This window comes from Orbicella franksi, chromosome 13, assembly GCF_964199315.1.
Source record: "Orbicella franksi chromosome 13, jaOrbFran1.1, whole genome shotgun sequence".
Lineage (NCBI taxonomy): Eukaryota > Metazoa > Cnidaria > Anthozoa > Scleractinia > Merulinidae > Orbicella > Orbicella franksi.
The window spans coordinates 17883154-17902311 of NC_138157.1; the positions used below are offsets into that span (position 1 = coordinate 17883154).

Here is a 19158-nt window from a genome sequence, read left to right on the forward strand (position 1 = left end):
GGACTATACATATCAAGAAACGATTAGAAGGACGCTTCCTTTTAAAAACGCTCAACCATGCGTAATATCCATAATACCCATGATACCCCATTAAGCTTTGCAAACACAAACATGGCGACGCACGGGAAATTTGACAAACCAAATAGAGAATTACCGACTTCGAACTTCAAGCACAGTTTTACAAAAACAGTTACGGTTCGAAACAAAACTGTTTTGAAGCCAAGATTCCCTTTAAAGGGCCCCAGTCGGCCTCCGCCATTTTCGATACCGTCGAAATTATTGATCTTGCATGGAGAAGCGAAATCTTATTGCTTTAATGTAAGTTGTGTTCCTGAAAGTATGTTTTTAAATTATGTTAAGTAGTTTCACAGTGATTTCGTTCGTTTCGACATGATCCGAATAAAATATAACAGCCAAATTCTCGCACGTAAACAGAAACAAAGGTGTCGCTGACTAGGGCCTTTTAAGAACGCTTCAACCCTACCCTCCCCACCCCAGTCGGGATGACAATGTGCAGTACTTATTCAGAGAAAACTCGCATCTCCAAAAATGAATTGAGCCCGCAATATCCGTACCCGAAGTTGTCTGGCAAAGTGTCATATCAGACTATGGTGAAAACTATCGGAATGCCTGGACAGTCAGCACTGTTACTTTATAACAGTTCCCTGACTTCATAATAAGATACATAGCTAATAACGTAAAACTGATTTTCTTCGCCAGGACCAAAAAGGCTCCTAGTACATATACACCTCTACACAAAATATTTGACACCGTAATATTGTGCTGAACCATTAAAAATCCATCTTTAAGTTCGTTTTCTGATTAACTTTCAGAGTTTAATCACGACCTTTTCCCTGTATCGTGTTATGATAATTAGTTCCCATATGTTTATAATTCACAATTCCAATGATGCTGCAATTTTTCCGGTTCCGATGTCGTCTTCGCGAACGGGCGGAGGTGTTGGTGGCTATTTTATCTTGTAAGTAGTTTGGTTAGAGAGTGTTTGCTAAGCTTTTGTACATTATGCCAGCATTTTTTCGAACATTTTAGTGAGGCAAAAGCATTAAGCATTATTCGAGCATTTTAGTGGCATTTTCCCAGAAAATGAATTTTGTCGACAGAAAATAGAGATAAAATTATCTTTCACGAAAAAATGAAGACTTAACTTGAAAATGAAAAAAAAATGAAAATGCCACCCTTAAACAGCCGAGTGGAGACTGAGGAAAGGTCAGCGGTAGTCAAATCAAATTAAAGGCGGCCATGTTTGTTTAGACACCTTTGTGATAAAAAAAACCTACATATGAGCATTAACCGAGCACTTTAATGACTTTTTGGGGGAGGGGGAGACCGAGCATTTAAGTGGGAAAAATGAAGCATTAAGGCGGAGCATTTTAGTGTACAAAAGCCTAGTGTTTGCAACGCTCATGACGTCATTCGCACCTCCTCATCTCTCTGTCGTTTCTCCTCGATTGACCCCGAAAGCCTTCCCGTATCACATAGTAGGATGAAATGTTTTCCTAGGCCTTTTCATGAAAATCAGTCCGAAGGAAGTACCTTCTATTCCGTTTACACGTAGCGACTGTTGTTGCTTGCTCAACGTATAAACCACAACGACAGACAATTCCCTGTTTAAATCATATTTGTCTTTTTACTGTATGAACCACAGTAAAAACAGCTTCCTTTAAGAGGAACACTTAATTAACTGATTCATATTAAGAAACTATTTACTCTTATATTTACAAACGTTCACGTCCCACGACTGTTTCAATCTCAGTAGCTTGTCAAAACTCAAATCAGTCAGTAAAACAATGTCCTTTAAGAGGAACACTTTAACTGATTCATAATAAGAAACTATTTACACTTATATTTACAAAAGTTCAAGACGCCGCGACAATTTCTATCTCTGTAGCTTGTCAAAACTCACATCAGTCGGTAAAAACAATTTCCTTTAAGAGGAAAAATTGAACTGATTCATATTAAGAAACTATTTACACTTATATTTACAAACGTTCAAATCCTCACAACGTAAACTGATCAAAAGGCAAAAACCAAAGGTATATCGCGAGCGCGTTCATTTCGTTTTAAAAATAACAACATCACTGTCAAATCGTCCGTTATTACATATTAAAAGATATCAAGAGTTTTCAAATGCGTTAAATCAATGTCCAGTCTCTTTATCTCCATGGTGATGCATTACATGAGTCACTGCTCCGAGGCCAGTTCCTTTTCTGTTAGTAATTTCATTATAAGCTGAACATGCTCTGGCTCGGCGTGCAGTTCTGAGAACTCGTTAATCGTGGCCAAGTCCAGTTCATATTCATCATCCGAGGAATCATCTGAGTCTGAGTCTGAATCCAAGCCGTCAGGGAAATAAGGATCTTCAGGCACAAGCTGAAGTTGTTCCATCGTCAGTTGACTCGCTGATTTTGTTTCCTCTGTCTCAACTGCTACCAACTGCTGCTGTTCGATTGTTACAAAGCCTGGCTCGTTGTTGAGTTTACTTTCCATTCTTTGGAGATGCTCGCTATAAATTAATGCGCTGGGTTGTGTCGATTGTAGCAACTCAGTTTTCACCAATGGAGGAGACATGGTTCGTTCTTTCAATGGAGGCATGGTTGGTTCCTTCACAGTTTGTACCACTGGTTCACTCACAGTTTGCACCACTGGTTCACTCACAGTTTGCACCACTGGTTCCTTTACAGTTTGAACCACTGGTTCCTCAGCAGCTGGTGTGTTTGTTAACAGGGTTTCTTCCTTAGACATTCCTACGGTGGACGCTAATGGCCTCTTAGCATCTGCCAGTTCTCCGAGCTTAGTCTCCACAGGCGTGTATGTATCACCCAGCTCCTGGGTTTCCATCGCTTCTTCCTCCACGGGTATCCTAAAGCTTGCTTCTGATGTTCCCATACCTGTAGCTACCGGAAAGTTAAAATCTCCAACCTGTCCAAATGGCATCGGCATTTGACATGGCGCTTGCATTGTCTCCATTACTTCTTGCGCAACGCAGGGTGTGGCCGCTACTGACTCTTGATCTGTTTCCATCATCTCTTCAGCTGGCTGAACGAGGAATGACTGCATAACATTCGCCCATGCAAATAAAAACTCATCAAAAATAGACCCTTGGTTTGTTTCCATTTCTTCTGTTTCAACGTCTCCAAAGAAAATTCCACTTTCCTGTTGGTCTGTTTCCATTGACTCTAACTCTTCAATAAAGCTTGCACTGAATGGGGCCTTAGCTTCACTCGGCTCTCCAAATAAAAAGATCTTTGCATTCTCTTCTCCGCCTGTCTCCATTGGCTCAGGCAATGCAGTGAAGGCTCTTTCCGGTGGACTGTCAACTACTTCCATTAATTCCCGCTGCTCTGCTGTTTTCTGTAAGTCTACTTCGTGTATTTGCCCTGAAACAAACTCAGTTTGTTTAGACTCTGAGATGGCATCTGAACTACATTCAGCTTTCCTTTTGGCATGTCTCGTACTCCTTCCCAGTGCCATGTTCGATGGATGCTCGGTGTTTTTTATACAAGCTCGGGCGTCCCAGGATCTAGGTTGTTTACATTCATCCTCGTTTCGGGTTCGATTTGTTCTAGCGACTAAAGGCTCCTCAACGATCTGTTCTTTGTGATCTGACGCCTTTCCATTGGTCTGGAATTCGCTGACTTGTGAATCTGCACAGACATTAGCAGACTTGAAATGACATGAAAGTGCATCTGGTGACGAGGCATTCTCCCTGAACTTCTTCCTACGAAGCTCCTTGTTCTTCGTTCGCTTTACTCTGGAGACTTCAGGCTTCATCTCGATCTGTTCTTCAGCCGAAGATGTGACATGGCCATGGGTTGAGTTAGCTTCTGACTCTGTAGAGACATTAGAAGAGCAGGTCGACTGACCTGAATGCAGATCTCCTAACGAGGTATTTTTCTTGGACGTGTCCTTAAGGCACCCATCTTTGTTCTTTGCTCGCTTTACGCCAGAGACTTTAGACTCCATGTTAGTCTGTTCTTCAAATGAAGATGAAACATGGCTATGGGTTGCGACAGCTCCGGAATCTAGACAAAACGTAACCTTCTTCGCCTGACGTAAAGGCGCATCTGCTGAAAGGCGATTTTCCCTGCCCTTCCCCTCAATGCGCTCTTTCTTGTTCTTTGCTTGCTTTACAGCAGAGCCAGTGTGCTTTACCTCAATCGGTTCTTCAATTGAAGATGTGTCATGCTTCCGGGTTGGGACAGGTTCTGAATCTGCACAGACATTAGCAGACCTCACTTGATTTGAACGCACAACTCCCGTTGCCTTTTCCTGATCCTGTTGTTTAACACGAGGTAGGACAGGCACATGACTGGTCAGAATTAAACCTGGCATGACTTTCCCTTTCCCTTTTTCTTTGACTGGTGCAGCAGGGGCAGGAGTGTCCACATTAGCGACTGAAAATAAAAATGGTGTTACCCTCTCCTTCACTTTCTTTTCAGTCTTGCTATTACACACCGACGCGCTGTCAGCAGAATCCGCCTTAGAACGGAGAGTTGACGGTTGCATTACTTCTCCGTTCGCTTTGCCTTCACTGAACAATTTCACTTGCGTCTCCGTTCGTTTGGCAACTGCTGGGGAAGCGTTCCACTGTTTCTTTCCAGCCCCGGAATGCAGCGAGGAACTCCACAGCTTTGGACCAGTATTTGGTGGAACTCTTATTAAGTTCACAGGATCATTCCACGCTGTCCGTAACGCGCCTGAACACTTGAATAAATGACCCTGGTCAGATCCGACTGGAAAGGCAGGTGGAAAAGGCACAGTACCAGGATGAGCGGCTACAGTCTCCTGTAGTTTTACTGCTTGCCGAGAATGATAAACATTTGCAGCCTTGTCAACGTTCTGTGCTTTCCTTTCAGTGAAGTAAGGGTGCTTCATTTCTTGAGATGTCTCGAAGTGTTTCTCTCCGTTGACTTGACCACGGAACGTTAAACGGTGCACACGGAAGTATAAAGCTGAAACAGCACTTCTGATACGACAAAACAATTTATAAACTAAATGCACCAAGCTCAAGCCTTCGGTTACTTTGCCGTTTTGTCCTTGGCGTTGATTTCTGCTCTCGATGTCGCTGTTTGCTGCAAAATTCTTCAAGTCTCTAGAATCTGACTCGGAAAATGTTACATGTGGATTTTTAAGAAATGGTGCACCTTCTTCACCCTTGAGGTAAGCAATAAATGCACGCTCCGTATGCGGCACCTCCACCATGCTGTCTCCATAAATATTGTGATAGTCCTCAGACACGCGCTGGACGTAGGCGTAAATTTTCTCAGGTACAAACAACAGCGCATGTGCCACAGAATTGACAAAAGCAAGAAAGTGATGGCGGAACTTGCTCCTTTTGTTCAGTTCTCTTGAGGCTGAAGTATGATTGCAACAGCACGGACCAGTCACTGAGTCCTCGCCTTTTCTGTACGCTAAAAATGCAGGATCCACATCCTTCCAGACCGCCGTGTTGTCAAAGTAAATATCATTGAATCTCTCCCACTCGCTTTGAACGTAAGCGTAGACTTTCCTCACCAAAGAAATCACCGTATATGACAACCAAATCACAATACACGGGATAGAGAGACAAATGATAATGAACAAATCACGAAGGACAGACCTTCCGCGCTTCATCTTTGAATCCATTTGTCTCGAACTCTGAACAAATTTGTTCTTTGATCGCGTTTGTGACGATTTCACTTTTGTCTGTTTCGTTGTTCGTACTTGCGCGTGCAGTAACGCGCGCGAGCCGAGGCGTGCGCTGATTCAAGCACAGAATGTTTCCTCTTTACTTTTAAATGGAAAAGCTCCGCAGAAAAGATAGACAACAAAGGATATTTCTGTCACAATAACATAAGCGAGAATTAAACTAAAAAAAAATTGCATGCTTATAAGCCAGCTCATTATAATTGGTCAAACAATGATATTTCACGACAACTGTCAAGCTTTTCCACTGGTTTCTTGGACGGTAAAGAAGAATATCATCAATCGGTTTTCCCTTGTCGGCAGTTTTGGATTTCCTCGCCCGATTCCATTTCCTCCCGGAGTTATATTAACAAACGTTGATTCGAATGCAGTTTAGATGTGGACTATGAGAAGTGAGCTAACCTATAGCTAGAAGTGTTCTAGCGCTCTGAGTTTACCAGGATATTATTGAGCCTCATAATGGCAGATGTCTTAGAATTTTCAAGTTATACGTCGGCCGTTATCTTACTCTGTGGTCAGCTGTGTTTAAGCCTAAACGGCTCGTTCGTACTTTGGCCCATTGCGCCATCACAATCTATACAACCCACGCTTTGTTTAAGGTGCCAGAATTTTGACTTTACTCTTCCCTTAAAGGAGAAGTAGGCGGTTAAATATAACTTACAATTAAAACCTAAAAACAAGAATCGTCCCTACCTTCTCTTGATGCAGATCCATATGAAAGTTATAACAACAACGAGGAACAAGCCAATAGCTGTGGAAAGGACGACAAGCAATGAGGTTTATCCAGCACGTTTAGTTTGCAGATAGGTAGCAGGAAAAAGAACAGTACTGCTTTAAATTTCACAAAACGAAATTAGAAAAGCAAAACTATTTGCATCTAACCAGTAGCAAAAGCACGATGAAGTAATCAGAACTCGATGTACAAAACAAGTCATCGGAGCCAAGCACGGGAAAACATGCAGTCGGCGCCAAGCAATGCGAGCTAATGCGCGTAAAGCAGTTGGTTTTGTTCCCCGGGGGTAGTCCTAGAAAAATTTGGTGAGGGTGTGCGGCCCGCTTCCCAAATCCCTTAACCTATTTATGACCTGACCAAAAATTTGATACCCTTTTTATGACCTGACCCTTAAATCATTACCCTGATTCAGACCTGCCTTATTAGTTTAGTTAGTTTCCTAGTTCAGACCAATGTTAAATTGCTGTAAACGTAATTAATGAAGGGCTTTTGTTGATGGTCTTATCGATAGTAATGAAAAAGTAGCTTCTTCTTCAAAACATACCGTATTCAAGACTAGAGTGCAAAAACCATACACTATTCAAGACCAAAATGGCCAAAATCGAAACCCTATTTATGACCAAAACGGCTGAAAACCATACCCTTTGGGGTCGCACATACCTACACAGCCCATAGTAGGGAGTACCCCTTGGGGAGTTGTTCTAATTGGTTAAAATCAAACAGCTTTACTCTGATTTATTGTGCCATACGCGTCGCAAAGCAAACACATCATTCTCCTAGCGCCACTGAAATACGTTATATCATTGGAACTTCTCTATCAAAAACTGCGCGCTAGGATCGTGCACCTTTTTATCATTGTGGCAAAAAAAACTTAAAACGACCACCCAAAAAACTGAATAAACGTTTGCACTACGAGTTCTTAAACTCCTTTCACTGCAGTTTTTGTTTGTATAGCTATAGGGTCGTATAGGGATCGACCCACCGATTTATCTAACTTTCACTGTTAAGACTATCTCCTCTTGAATGGTGTAATAGGAGAAAAAGGGCGGCTTTGCCCTGCAAATCTTCGCAAATGGCACACAAAGCGGTTGCAATTCTTATAAACCAATCAAAAACAAAAACTAACACTAGCGTGCCAGGAGATGGTAACCGTCACGTTGCTTGGCGACTGTTTCAAAAATCGCAAAACGCAAAACGCAATACTTTATTTCCCCCATTTCGATGTATTTTGGTTGTAGTAGTACAATTATAATCTATATATTTACCTATTGCATTTATAACAGCAATTGCTCCAGAGCATGAAGTACCAAGAGCAGCTCGGAATGACTCCACGGAACACACCTCACTGGTGGACGGCTCTAACACAGAAAGAAAAGACAGGACATTCACGGGTTAATGCACAGGTATACTAGCCTAGCTAGTCTATTACAGATTTCCTTCTAGCATATTGTCAAGTTAAACTAACAATACCCCATTCTATCGATTTTTACACCTTGGTATGGAGACCATGTTGAGAGTCCGAGCTCAAACCACTTGAATATGTTACAACTAAAACTTTGCTGAAAGACAGTTTCTTTTTCCGTAGTAGTTTATTTCATAGTTTGTTGTCTGAGGCCCAGTTCAGACGCCGAACTTTTCATGAGCCGAACTTAATTCGAATTTGGACCGACCCAAATTATCAAAAGTACACCTGTCGATTCAGACGTCGAACTCAATTCGCCGAACTTTATTTAGTTTAAACCAAACTCACATCGAAATATCGGCGATTTTCAGGCAAAGTAAAAACTGCTAGTAAAATACGTTATAATAATTTATGCATTAGGTTCGGCTCATGAAAAGTTTGACGTCTGAATCAAAGCCGTTCCAAAGCCGAAATTCCCGGCTGAGCTAGGCGGGAAGAACGGTTGGGCCGTTCCAAATTCAAATAGGCGTTCTTAATTGATTCAAACGCCGAACTTTTCATGTACTTAATTCAATGTATTTGGTTCGGCTCATGAAAAGTTCGGCGTCTGAACTGGGCCTTACAATGCAAACGCAAGTTAATCTATTTTGAATTTAAAGTTCAGGTGCAAGCCACCTTGATGAGCTCTTTAGCACTTTGGCAGACATTAAACAGGTTGGATTAAAAAAAAAATGGTAAATAAAAATACAGTTGGGAACTCTTTTCATCTGGCTATGAACATGACCGACAAGTGATCATGATGCAGCACTGATGGAAGACAGTTTTAAAACCGCATGCATGACTGCAAATGACACATTCACTTAACCACCGCTCCAAATTGTCATTATTGCTGGATTCCTCTTCCAAATTGAGATTGTAAAAGACACCACTAAGTCTCAATCTTGAAGGACACATTGCACTTACCTGGTCTGCCATCAGCAGGTCTTCTCCCCCCTGGCCACTGAATACTGTTTTCATTCAGCTCTAGACAACTTCTACTTTCAGTATCACAATGAGCATACATGTTGGGAAGCACACGTCCCACTGTCACTGCCCTGCTGGGAAAGCGCTGCGCCATTTCAACAGTGGGGAGATGACGCTCACCGTTTCTGAAAATCACACGGCCAGACACACCACTGAAGTTGGTCTGCTGCAGATATTGTTTCAAGAGCCTATTAAAGAACAAATAGCCGTTGAAATTCTACCTGTCATTTGGGCCAAGGGAACAAGTGCTGCTTTTACTGGGCAGGCCCTTTTTTAACCCTTTTACTCCCACTATGGCTGTTCAAGTTCTAAACTGACGAAAAAATTCCAAATTTCTGATTGTAAAGTCTCGCAAAATTAACACTACCACATGAAAGTACTCCTCAATAGCTTTAATTTGAATAGTCACACACTAGGGTTTTATTCATAGACTGAAAAGTTAGAACCTTACGACCTTGTACAAGACAATAAACAGTCCCATGTGAGAGCACTGCTTGAAAGCTTTCATTTGAATGTTCACATGTACAAAGGAAAGCTATATGTCAGTACTGTCTTGTGGTACTGGATTAATTCAATCCAGATTTTGACTCGGGCGTAAAAAGGATCAACTCCCCCCCAACCCCCCCCCCCCCAATCTCACAAACAAACATTAGATCATCCCTGATGATGCCATGGATCGGCAAAAGCTTGGATTTTGAAAGATTTTACATCAATCAATTTTACAGTACTTTCCGTCCTCATTTTAACTTTTGTCAGTTTTAAACATTACAAATATTAATGAGCTTAGGTCCAAAGTTGAACATGGCGAGCACAAAAAACATATATGGTATGATATATCATAAAGTACTAACTAAAATTAATTTAACACTTTAAAACTATCTTTTTAAAAGGAATTTACTCACTTAGTTGACTGATTAGTTCTTATTGTATCCAGTCCTGTGGGATATGCCTTAAAAAGTTTATCCAGTGCCAGTGCATAGGCCCACATGGCATCATGGGCAAAACTTGCATATCCTGTTGGAGCATGACCCTTCAAAACAACATTAGTAACACACCCATTTAATAGTAAGACTGAATGGCCTTAGGTGTCCTGAGGGGCACTACAAGCACAAGTAAGTAAATCAGTTAATAGGCTGTGTAGACAGAAAACATTTGAAGGCCACATCGTAGTCACCGTAAAATGGCTGCTAGTCAGATGACGCGAAATGTCAGCTGTTCACTTCCAAGGGCCTGTTTCTCGAAAGCCCTGAAACTTTTCAGGCCTGTGAAGTCATTTTTAGTCCATCTGTATCTAAAAACGGAGAAGTGTATACGCCTGAAACTTCTTGTATGAAGGGAACCTCTGCTCATCTTAAGAATATGTGAATAAAACAGCTCTGTACTCGTAAGTTTGAGATTTTGCTATGGCTTTCCAGGTCCGAAAAGTTTCCAGGGCTTTCGAGAAACAGGCCCCAGACCAGAGGAGGGGTGGAATCTATAAAGTCTTATCAAGAAAAGCACAAATTCCAGTCAGGCTAACCGACCCTCACTGGGTGAGCATCCTTGTCTTCATACAAATGTAGCGTGAAGAGACTAATAGGAGTATTGTTGCTCTCCCTGGATAGCTCACCCTGCTGGCCAAGTTCAGCATTCAGCCAGCTATCTTACCAGTACTGGATCCAGAATAATCGTTGGATGTTGTCCTTCTGTAGCATTTTTAATGAAAGTGGCCAAGGATTTTTAAATGATTTTAATATCATTTTACGGTAGTGTAAGGCCTCAATTGAACTTTTGCCACTGGATCCAGAGTCCATCCCCATACCAGTCTCCCAACATTTCATAGTATGTTGTAATTTAAATACCCTTGGAACTCCTATAAGAAAGCCCTGGGCATAATCCCTTTCAGCAACCACCCAACAAACCATTCTGTAGTCAAAAGACAATTAGTAATAATACAATACATGTGAAACACTGGAAGCATGCTCAACCATCAAGACAAATAAGTCGATTAAGTCACCTCTTTCTTGACTCTCTTTTCATATTCTTGTCTCCACTGACCCACAGTGCCTCCACTTAATATCTTAGCCCATTTAGTGCCGTAAAAGGCATTTGAGAGGGAGAAATACCCTCCACTGACAAACTCCTTCATGTCGGCGGTGGAGCACGGCACAATCAGCATCCCATCAGTGCTGTGGCCATGCTCTTTAACCTGATCCACATGCCACCAGCTATCTGCCAGCCATGCAGGCAGAAACCAAACATAGCCTCTCTGTGGAGTCAAACCCTGGAAAAACCATTCAGTTAGAATAACATGCAAAATTAATGCATCTGTCCCCCAAAAGAAACATTTGAACTGGATTGATCACAATCAGTCTATGATGTCATTTATTTTAGTGGCTTCCTTCCAGTGGAGGTCCTTCATATAAACTTCTCAAACTCATTAATAATTCATCAAGTTGAAACAAAGTAAATCACAACCATGAAGTAGGTTTGGATACCCGGTCTTAATTAGCATAAATTTTGGCGATTTTACTTCTCCATTTACTCCTTAGTTTTTGCTTCAATTGAGAGGATATATCAAACACTCGAGCCAGTGTTTCATCGGCTATCCAAACACCTCGAATTTTGTCAAAAATACTCTGCTGTGCGTCGTATTTTCAACTCTCTTCTCAGTGTTTGGATATCCTGATGAAACACTGTCTCTCGTGTTTGATATATTACATCCCAGAGGGACTGGGTGTGTTTTCAGAAAGAACTGCAATTTCCAATTTTAAAATGCCTATATGGGAGCTATAAAATGATAAAACCCTCTTCTACATGTTTGGCACTTGGTAAAGTTAGGTCTTAGTTAAAGTTAGGTTTAGAGCTGCTGGTGTTTAACTTGTGAGTTCTGTAGCATTAAAACATTTATGACATTGCTCACCTGTCTATAGGCTTCACAGACAACAGCTCTTGCCAGACCCTCAAACAAAGTAGCAATAATAATCTTTGCTGAGCTCTCTAGCAAGGACCTCACATAAGTCTTTATATCAACGCTGTCTTGATTTGCAATTTGTCTGGCATATACCAAAGTAATCCCTCTGCTCTCTAAATACTCATGAATAGCCGTCACAGTCTGCGACACATAGTTTGTATCAGTCAGTGATGCATACTGCTTCCATTTGAAGAAATCAAACACAGTAGCATAGGCATATTTAAACTCAGCATAGCTTGGAGAGGTTCTAAAGAATAGTGGGTATTTGTCGCGATCTGCCAGTGCAACACCTTCCACACTGTATCCCATGATGATCGTATTGTACATAGGTGCAACTTCAGCAATTATCTCAGTTTGAACTGAGCAGGCCGGGCCTAAGATGCCCACTATGGATTTATTGTGCACCTGTGACATAAACTCGATGAATGCATTGAGAATGAGAGCTGTTTTGCACTGTGTGTCCTCTATGATGAGCTCCAAGCTGTAATTATTGAGAATCTTGTAATCTTGGTTGATTTCCTCTAGAGCCATCAATGCTCCTACAGCAAAGAACATGATAATTAATTTCTAATTGACCATATGAAATTAATGACGTGTGTAAGGTTAGCATGCCTTGTCCAAAGTAACCCGCAGTGCAGGCATTATCTTTTAATGCAATGCACAATAGACCAAGTTTTCGATGGTGCCATCTTGGACTGTAATTGGATGCCTGACCGATACATGTTTGGGTTAGAGTAGGGGGAGAGGTTCATACTGATTTTTCTTGATTAATTTCATTTTTTATCATGATAATCATAATTAAGAACTAGTTTGTGATGTTGATTCAGGCCTCATTAAAGATCAATTTAGTTATCATTATGCACCGCTTGCAAAGTGGCCGCCAGTGCTGCCAGCTAGTTCTGGCTTATCTTTAATCATAACAAAACAAATTTTACCCTGCAGAATTCCAGGCCTGCTCCACACTGCATCCTCACTGACTGACAATGGAAACATCCCTCCAAGATAAACTGGCACCTTATTCAGACTCCCAGGAGGGAGCCATGACAACCAGATATCTCTAGTCTCGCGTACCCAGTCACAAGCAACTTCCTGGCTAGTCAAATTACCTCCACCATCCTTGTGTTTGTGAAAGAGTTCATTAAGTGTGTCTTTATCAAAGTGCATTTTTGACAGTAAGTAATACACATCAGGGGCATTGTCCTGAATTTTTCCCCAAGCAAATTTGCGCAAGTGGCTAGGGGGAAAATCACAGTTGTAATAATAATCCAGTTGAGATGTCATGGCTTTGATGAAGGACATAATGGCACTGAAAGAAATAATTGAAAAAGTCCTTTTATTAATAAAACCTTAAAATCAGCACTGTCTTAGGCATTGCACAAAGCTTGCTAGTTTTTTTTTTTTTTTTTTTTTTTTTTTGTCTTGACTCCAGTGTCCACTTTCTTTTGGCTGCAACTGGCCAATTCCAATCTTTTGTGTTGCATGCATAGAGTGCTCATTTTTCATCGTCAAGCAATCAACCTTGATCTGAAACAACAGGAGGCCTTGACATTCTGGGCTCTTAAAGAATGAGATTTGCACAGCTTGTCCAAGGGTAATTTAATTTTGTGAGTTGAATGATTCACTTTTATAATCTCTAGATAGAACAACAGCATTCTCGTTGTTTATAATGGCCAGAAGATTCCTTTATAAACCATTTGAATTCAAGAGATGACACCACCTAAAGACTGTACATAGCTGGTGATATTTGATCTAAGAGTAGGGACAACATGCTGTGGGTTTATATACATGTACCAGTACATCTACATGAACAACATACACGTACATGCAGTGTGGGAAATTAGCAGTCGCACACTCGCCAATGTGAGTGTGAAAAGCGTTGCACAAGTGCAAATCATTGATCACTCACCCCTTTGGCGAGTACAATTTTCATTTTTGGGAAACAAGTTTGTAAGCTTAAATATTGATAACACTCCTTTTTATTCTCCATTATGGTATTAATTTCTCCTTCAAGAAACCCAAATAATTTGCCAATACAGAACATACTGTTTCAGTAATTCAAAATGAAATACGGCTTCCACCAGTGACAATTTACATAATGGTTACACATGTGTGAAGTGATTCTGCTGATCTCTATAATTTTTTGTCTCTAGTAATTAGTGCATGAGAATTGGAGATTTGCTTGCTAAGAAATGAATCTCACAAAGATTTATCTTGAAATAGCAACTACTTTCAATTGAAAGTTTTAGTACCTCAGTTGTAGTCATCTTTAGGTTTAAGGTCATTTAGTATAATTTTTCTTTGAAGGAAAAAAAGTCAGTATTTACTAGCCAACAAGTTGTTTCAAGCTCTAATGTCTCAATTCTAGGGATCTATGCAAATTTGGTGCCAGCTGTTCGTTCAGCTGTTTTTCAGTTAAAACTATGGAAATGTGGGAAATTTTCCAAGATGTGTCAAAGAAAGATGATAAAAACATCGTAAACGGACCACAACAAAACAGCTCAACATGAAATGGCAAGCTGGGCATCCATGATTACAAGATACCGAAAAATTGTATGGCTTGTGAGTCATTGGGAAGATTCTTTTAGGCACGGGGAGGCATCTTTCTGGGCGAGTGAAAATTACACCGGGCAAGTGGATTTTGAGAGAATGGCAAGTGCTGTCAAAATTTAGTTTCCAACACTGTGCATATGCGGTAGAAAAGTTTAATTCTGATCCAATTCTACAGCCCCATTTACTGCAGGTTCTCCACAGGCCAATCCTCCAACATTGCCAATACCATTTATACACCTGGGTAAAAGCCACTGAGAGGTTATATGGTAAAATCTCTTGGACCTTCTATTTCTCAAGGCTCCTGTTAACTGGAACCAAAAGTTGTTTCCCTTAGATTTATTTTTCATTGTTCAAGATATTGGGATTCAACTGTGCACTTACAGAATCTTAACCAAGCAATGAAAAGCACACCTGCATGGAGGAAAGCTTATTCTTGTCAAATGTTTTGCTCTTGACACAGTATTGGGTTCCCAGTTCAATACCAGGAATGGTTGACCAGCCACTCTACTGATGACACGTTCAAGTTCTGAGCCTAGCCATGCCACTGATATATTCAAACCAAGGCTCTTTATCTGTTGTCTGATCAAAGATCCATAGTGGTCTACAAACATGAAATAAAACAAATGAAAAATATTCGCTAAAACTCAGTGTCAAATTGTTAGACATACAGTGTACAAAATAGCTTAAAGAAGAGGAAGGGTTAATGAATCACGAATTTCAGACTTTGTGAGATAGTGAAATGAAGAGACTTTACAATGTCTTTAGTACAAGCCTGGGATTTTCTTACCTTGGTAGAAGCAAACAATACTCTGAGTAAGTTCCAAAACAATAGTGAGGCAACATGTCTGGCAAAAATTTGGCCAAATTTCTTTGATGTGCAAATTACATATTTGAAAGACAATCTGTCACATCTGGAGAACTTGAAACTGAAGCAAAAGCTAACCTGGAAAATCAGCCAAAAGAACAGCACAGTGCAGTCCACTATCACTAGCATTGCACTTTGCACCACGAAGCCAGCCATCATTACAACCAACAATATCTTCACATGATTTCTTGTACTCTGAGATATTTATATACGAATTGAGCAGAGATGCATTGAGCAATAACTGTGTTATCACCGACTCCAATTCTAATGCTCTCCAGTTATCTGCTATGATTCTACTCTCATTCCACAAGCTTTCGACAAAGGAAGTAGGTAGATACCATCCAAACCTACAAGACAAATGTTGACGGTTTTTCAAAATATTAATGGCTTGTTATGTTGTTAAAATTATGTGAAACTCATGACATCCAAATCACAGACGGCTGGCAGCCATCACAAATGCAAATGGGTGGTACAGATGAGTAGGGAATGAGGCGAGAACTGCACCCATGTCTTATCCCATTCACCTTTAGGCTAAAGTGTCTCACCTCACAACTCCTGCTGAAATTTCGAGAGAAAAACAGACTGCCAGCTGTCTATGTAAATCATAGAGGACACTTAAATTAAATTCAATGAGAATAGATTGAAAAATCAAATTTATTTTGCAGGGTTTAGTTTTGGTAACAGCTGATGTCAAGGAAAATCTATTAAGTTGTCGTCTTGTGGTAACTAATGTATTAGGCATCAAAATGTCCTAGGTACATACATAGGCATTGTTCATCCCATTTCTTACATGACATTGTATCTTCTCAAAAAGAGCCTGTCTGAGAATTAAATGTATATTTCTCTGAAGTGATTTAGGCCAGTGACCATTGTCATAACCAGAATGATGCCTACATTAAAACATTCTGCAGATACTGCAGAAAATAATTATGACAGTGTATAATGTTTTGAACTACCTGTAATGTTTGAAATTTAACAAGATAATAATCAATATCTAGTACTAAGTGCATACAATGTAATTCAGAAATACTTTAGACCAGGAAAGTGCTATGTTATTTTCAGCTTTTGGTGAGTTCATTATTAGTGGTTTTACATGTTTACAGGCCTTCATTAAATGGCTATTGCTGTTTTGGTTGCCTGCTATGCATGTCGGTTATTGTGTGGATTTTTTTCCGATGACAAACTAAAATAAATAGGAAATACTGTCAGACAAAACATTTGGCTGTCTTACACTTGTCATATCTTTGTTACTTCACAATCTGAGACATGTATATACTACTAAATAATTGAAGCTTTTGACGTAACAGAAATTAGATGATTAGAAGGCTCAAGGGTAAATAGTTACCTTCCATGAGTAGTGATGGTTCCAGCATTATCCACCAACCTATTCTCTATCCACTTGTTGTATTGATAATCAGGTGGTACCCAGACTTCGGTATTGATCATAACATCTGGAACAGCACTGGAATGACAGCCACTATTAAACGTGAAATAAGAAGAAGAGTATGTATTTATTTGTTTTTTATACTTAACTTAAGGAGGAAAAAAGTGTTAAGATGTATTTTTTTGAACTTGGGCTTGAATATATGTGGCTACCAACAAATTAATAGAATTCAAGGACACTTCATTACATATTGGACTATCAGGGTCACCATAACAACCACATAATTTAAGGATAAGGTTCTTAAAATTATTAGCAGCTCTAATGAATTTATTGTCCTCAAGAAAGCCCTAGATGTCTAATGAATTCAAGACCGCAAGTTGTTTCTTTACAATCATTCAGGATTCTAAAGATATACAAGATCACCGAGATCATATTCTAAAGCCTGCAAAAGAATAGGTTTATGATCGCATGATCATGGAGCTACATTATGTTGTGCGTTGGCGGTAGTTTGATTTTCCTTGCACCATTCTTACTCAAGCATACTATATACATGGCTGCATATATGTACCCGTGATTGTCGCACCCTGCTAACTTCAGAAGAGCATCATTTACTGAAAGACCAGAATCATCAGGGACCAACACAACATCTTCGTATCCTAACACTTCCTCCAACAATACACGTAGCACATGGGTAGAAATCTGATGAGATGCCCGTCTACTATAACTCAGTTTCAATGGTAATAAAGAGATAGAATCACCATACAACTTGAAGTGTCGTTTTGCAGTGTGCCCTTGATTGAAATAAGAGAGAATAATGTGATTAATAATACGGTAATAATCTTGGTTCTACCGCTTATAGGTCTTGTAGGGAATACATTATTGTGCACACTCACATTATAGGAATACTTTATGGAAATTATATCAAGAATAACGCCTGGAATTAGACAATGTTGCAAAAGTGTATTGGTTCAAACGTCTCACTACTTCAGCATTGCATAATATCCATACTGTAAGATAAGGTAAAGTCTGCATACGAGCCAAGTGGCCCACCAGGTCGGAGCTTATCTCGGTTTCTGTAGCATGAAGCGACTAGGAGTATTTCTACTCCCCCCTGGATGGGATGCTAGTCCATCGCAGGGTTACCCCCAGCATTAAGTTTGCTGGTACCCATTTATACACCTGGGTGGAGAGAGGAACTGTGAGAGTAAAGTGTCTCGCCCAAAAACACAACACAATGTCCCCGGCCAGGGCTCGAACCCAGACCGCTCGATCCGGAGACGAGTGCACTAACCATGAGGCCACCACGCCTCCCCAATCCATACTGTAGAGCTGTTTATTTTTTTCTTCTGAGAACGAAGATGTTACACCTCTATAGTTGAGTGTGAGGGGTCTTTGTTTCATTAGGTAAGATGAAACCTATTAACCCCAGGTTTCCACTGGGGCTTAGCCAATCACTCAGTGTGAAATGCAGACTGCAGACTGCAGACTGGGGTTACAAAATACAGACTGAGGGTAAAATGCAGACTACACACCAATGGTGAAATATCGTGGTATTTCCATTACATGTATCAAGTGGAAACCTGAAACAGGGTTATTCAGGCTTATCAGAGTGAAAGTCTGCGCTCCAGTTAGCCTGTTACCAGTTAGCCAGTTACCAGCCTCTGGTTAACCTGAATATCACTCAGGTTACCCTGAATTTTGCTCCTGTTACCCTGTTTATTGGCTCTCAATGAAGCACATGGGAACATGCAGTCTGCATTTTCCCCTGGTCTGCCATCTGTATTTTCCCCTGGTCTGAAATCTGCATTATTGTCTCAGTCTGCACTTTATCCCAGGTCCGCAGTCTGCGTTTCACACTGACCGTTTAGCCAATTATAAATTTAATTATTGTAAGTTATTGTACCATAAATTTAGAATCTTTACAATTTTGAAACATCACATTAAGTAAGCGTTCGCGATTTGCCAGAGTAAAGGTAACTTTACTAACACCTTTTAACAATATTCGTTTAATGGCACTTCATGACAACCTTCCTGAACGGTGAGTAAATGAGCAAAGTGCAAATACAGGACATCTTACATGTATGTGTTCGTTGAACGCGTAAAAAGTTCACAGGATCTTTATTTATAGACTTCAAAGCCATGGGAAATCCAAAATCATTATGTCAACAACAAATTAGATAAAGAAAACAACAGAAATCTGATTTAATTTGAGTCACTAAATGTCGACCTCTTACAAGCTCTATGCTTGATAGCTCACCTTCAAAATCGTTTCTGACGCATTTTCCAGCCGCCCTGGAAACTTCTGCTGCGACTAGTACGGACAGAAAAATCCAGGCAATCATCTTCCCTCGTTCATAATTGTGAAATCGAATCCTTTCCCTTCAAATTGTCATTATTTATATTTAAGGCAGCTGTTCACATACATAGCGCTGCCTACGAGGGAAAGGACTGTTTTGTTTTGGCCGAGCGGCTCGGGCAAGCAACTGGAATGGGTACTAGTTGATCTAATAAGGCTAGGATCCTAAGTCCATACGTGGTTTCA

At 40.4% G+C, this 19158-nt stretch overlaps 1 protein-coding gene across 2 annotated transcripts in view; it reads right to left on the bottom strand.

The window, feature by feature from the left end:
• LOC145466427 (uncharacterized) overlaps positions 1 to 19074 on the bottom strand; it is a 28271-nt gene extending 9197 nt beyond the window's left edge. For both annotated transcript variants that reach the window (XM_081450145.1, XM_081450144.1), the window contains exons 1-12: positions 18874 to 19074; positions 17185 to 17407; positions 16578 to 16709; positions 15311 to 15579; positions 14779 to 14968; positions 12753 to 13123; positions 11767 to 12356; positions 10861 to 11127; positions 9767 to 9894; positions 8805 to 9052; positions 7705 to 7797; positions 6400 to 6457 (exon numbers count right to left, since the gene is read on the bottom strand). In XM_081450145.1, coding sequence (XP_081306271.1) covers positions 6400 to 6457; positions 7705 to 7797; positions 8805 to 9052; positions 9767 to 9894; positions 10861 to 11127; positions 11767 to 12356; positions 12753 to 13123; positions 14779 to 14968; positions 15311 to 15579; positions 16578 to 16709; positions 17185 to 17407; positions 18874 to 18958 — 2654 coding nt within the window. In that variant the 5' untranslated portion in view covers positions 18959 to 19074. The remainder of the gene's footprint in view (positions 1 to 6399; positions 6458 to 7704; positions 7798 to 8804; positions 9053 to 9766; positions 9895 to 10860; positions 11128 to 11766; positions 12357 to 12752; positions 13124 to 14778; positions 14969 to 15310; positions 15580 to 16577; positions 16710 to 17184; positions 17408 to 18873) is intronic.
• Positions 19075 to 19158: the final 84 nt, after the last annotated feature.